A 1,683-nucleotide genomic window follows, 5' to 3' on the forward strand; every position below is an offset into this window, starting at 1 on the left:
TAATGCGTTCTATTTATAACAAGTAATATAAATCAAAGACAATGGAGATTAAAGGCCAATCAGAATACTTTCATAACTTTTTTTTTTTTTTTTTTGAGACGGAGTTTCGCTCTTGTTGCCCAGGCTGGAGTGCAATGGTGCAATCTCGGCTCACCGCAACCTCTGCCTCCCAGGTTCAAGCAATTCTCCTGCCTCAGCCTCCTGAGTAGCTGGGATTACAGGCACGTGCCACCATGCCTGGCTAATTTTGTATTTTTAGTAGAGATGGGTTTTCTCCATGTTGATCAGGCTTGTCTCGAACTCCTAACCTCAGGTAATCCGCCTGCCACAGCTTCCCAAAGTGCTGGGATTACAGGCGTGAGCCACTGCGCCTGGCCCTAATTTGGCAACTTTAATTCTTAGGAAGATCAAAGTTCCCTCCAAACCTAATTTGATGTTTTATTACTAACAGCAAAGACCAGTATGGTACAATATTACTCCAGAGAAGTTAAAGAAGATCCTTAGGGCAGCTTCACCCACATTCATTTTATGAATGGATACCTCCCCTACCTCAAAATGCTTTAGGGAGGTACTGCTGCCATTACATGGTTCCCTATTAAATTTGGAAAGTGCTTGAAAGTTTGGGCATCAGAAAGACATTCCAACATGTGTCTAAACTGCAACTTCAGGTTAATATGACTACAGCAGTTACATTGTGAGAAGTGCTGAAGTTATGTGATGTCTTTCCCGGCACAAAGGTTGCCATGGTTCCTCACCAGATGGTGTAGCCACCATCTGAATCACCCATGAAGAAGTTCCCCTTCCACTGAGTTACAAGGACGTTGGCTCCCTGCATGACTGCAAGCTGAGCAGTATTGGGAGGGCATCCAGGAGGTGGAGGAGGAATGTTGCCAGCAGTAGCCCCAGCTCCAAATCTGAAACCTGCATCATACCCTCCTTCCACCAGCACTGTGGAGTCAGGTGGATAGATGGGACCAAGTGGATAATAAGCCCTGGGGATTGTGGAACCTAAAGACCCAACAGCCACAGACTGGGCCATGAGAAGATACAGAGAGGCTCCAGAAAATGCGGCCGATGTGGTGGGGACTGTGGCAGCCCCTGGGTGCACAAAGCCTGGACGATAGAGCTCTGAGTAGGCAGGTGAAGCATCAGTATAGGGTGGAGCCTGTAAAAGATGCAAGGTCTGAGGGTATACTGGACTCCCAGGAGGCTGCACAGGATAGGTTGGCTGTGTCAGATATTGACCTTTGCTGTTCGTGTTGACTGCCGGTCCGGTTCGTCTCAGCATTGGGGATGGTTATCTTTTCCGTCCTCTTCCTGTTTGGAGCCACTTCGCATCACGTGACAGTCCATCCATCTAGCGTCACCCAACGCCTGAGTGGTGCTGCCACCGCAGTTTTTGTATTTTTAGTAGAGATGGGGTTTCACCATGTTGCTCAGGCTGATCTCAAACACCTGGCCTATCTGCTCGTCTCTACCTCCCAAAGTGCTAGGATTACAGGCATGAGCCAGTGCACCTAGCCTGTTTCCTCATCTCTTAAATGAGGGAGTCCTTTCTAGCAGTATAAGAACTGTGAATTGGCCGGGCGCGGTGGCTCAAGCCTGTAATCCCAGCACTTTGGGAGACGAAGATGAGAGAATTGCTTAAGCTCAGGAGTTCAAGACCAGCCTAGACAACTAAGT

The 1,683-nt window shown here is 48.1% G+C and overlaps 1 protein-coding gene across 3 annotated transcripts; it reads right to left on the minus strand.

Annotated features, from left to right (window-relative positions):
- Positions 1-363: 363 nt before the first annotated feature.
- LOC105501655 (DAZ-associated protein 2-like) lies at positions 364-1,333 on the minus strand. 3 transcript variants are annotated; one of them, XM_011927666.1, is made up of 2 exons: positions 1,109-1,333; positions 385-1,030 (listed from the first exon to the last, which is right to left on the minus strand). In XM_011927666.1, the coding sequence occupies exons 1-2, from the start codon at positions 1,286-1,288 to the stop codon at positions 752-754; spliced, it is 459 nt and encodes a 152-aa protein (XP_011783056.1). In that variant the 5' UTR covers positions 1,289-1,333; the 3' UTR covers positions 385-751. The 3 variants fall into 3 exon arrangements, with proteins under 3 accessions (XP_011783054.1, XP_011783056.1, XP_011783055.1); XM_011927665.1 differs by having other exon boundaries at positions 385-1,001; positions 1,068-1,333; XM_011927664.1 differs by having other exon boundaries at positions 364-1,333.
- Positions 1,334-1,683: the final 350 nt, after the last annotated feature.

The sequence above is a fragment of the Colobus angolensis genome, unplaced genomic scaffold, assembly GCF_000951035.1.
Source record: "Colobus angolensis palliatus isolate OR3802 unplaced genomic scaffold, Cang.pa_1.0 Scaffold7317, whole genome shotgun sequence".
NCBI lineage: Eukaryota > Metazoa > Chordata > Mammalia > Primates > Cercopithecidae > Colobus > Colobus angolensis.

Excerpts from the sequence above, each read along its gene's own strand:
- LOC105501655 (XM_011927664.1), bottom strand. The coding sequence starts at position 1,288 with ATGCTGAGACGAACCGGACCGGCAGTCAACACGAACAGCAAAGGTCAA.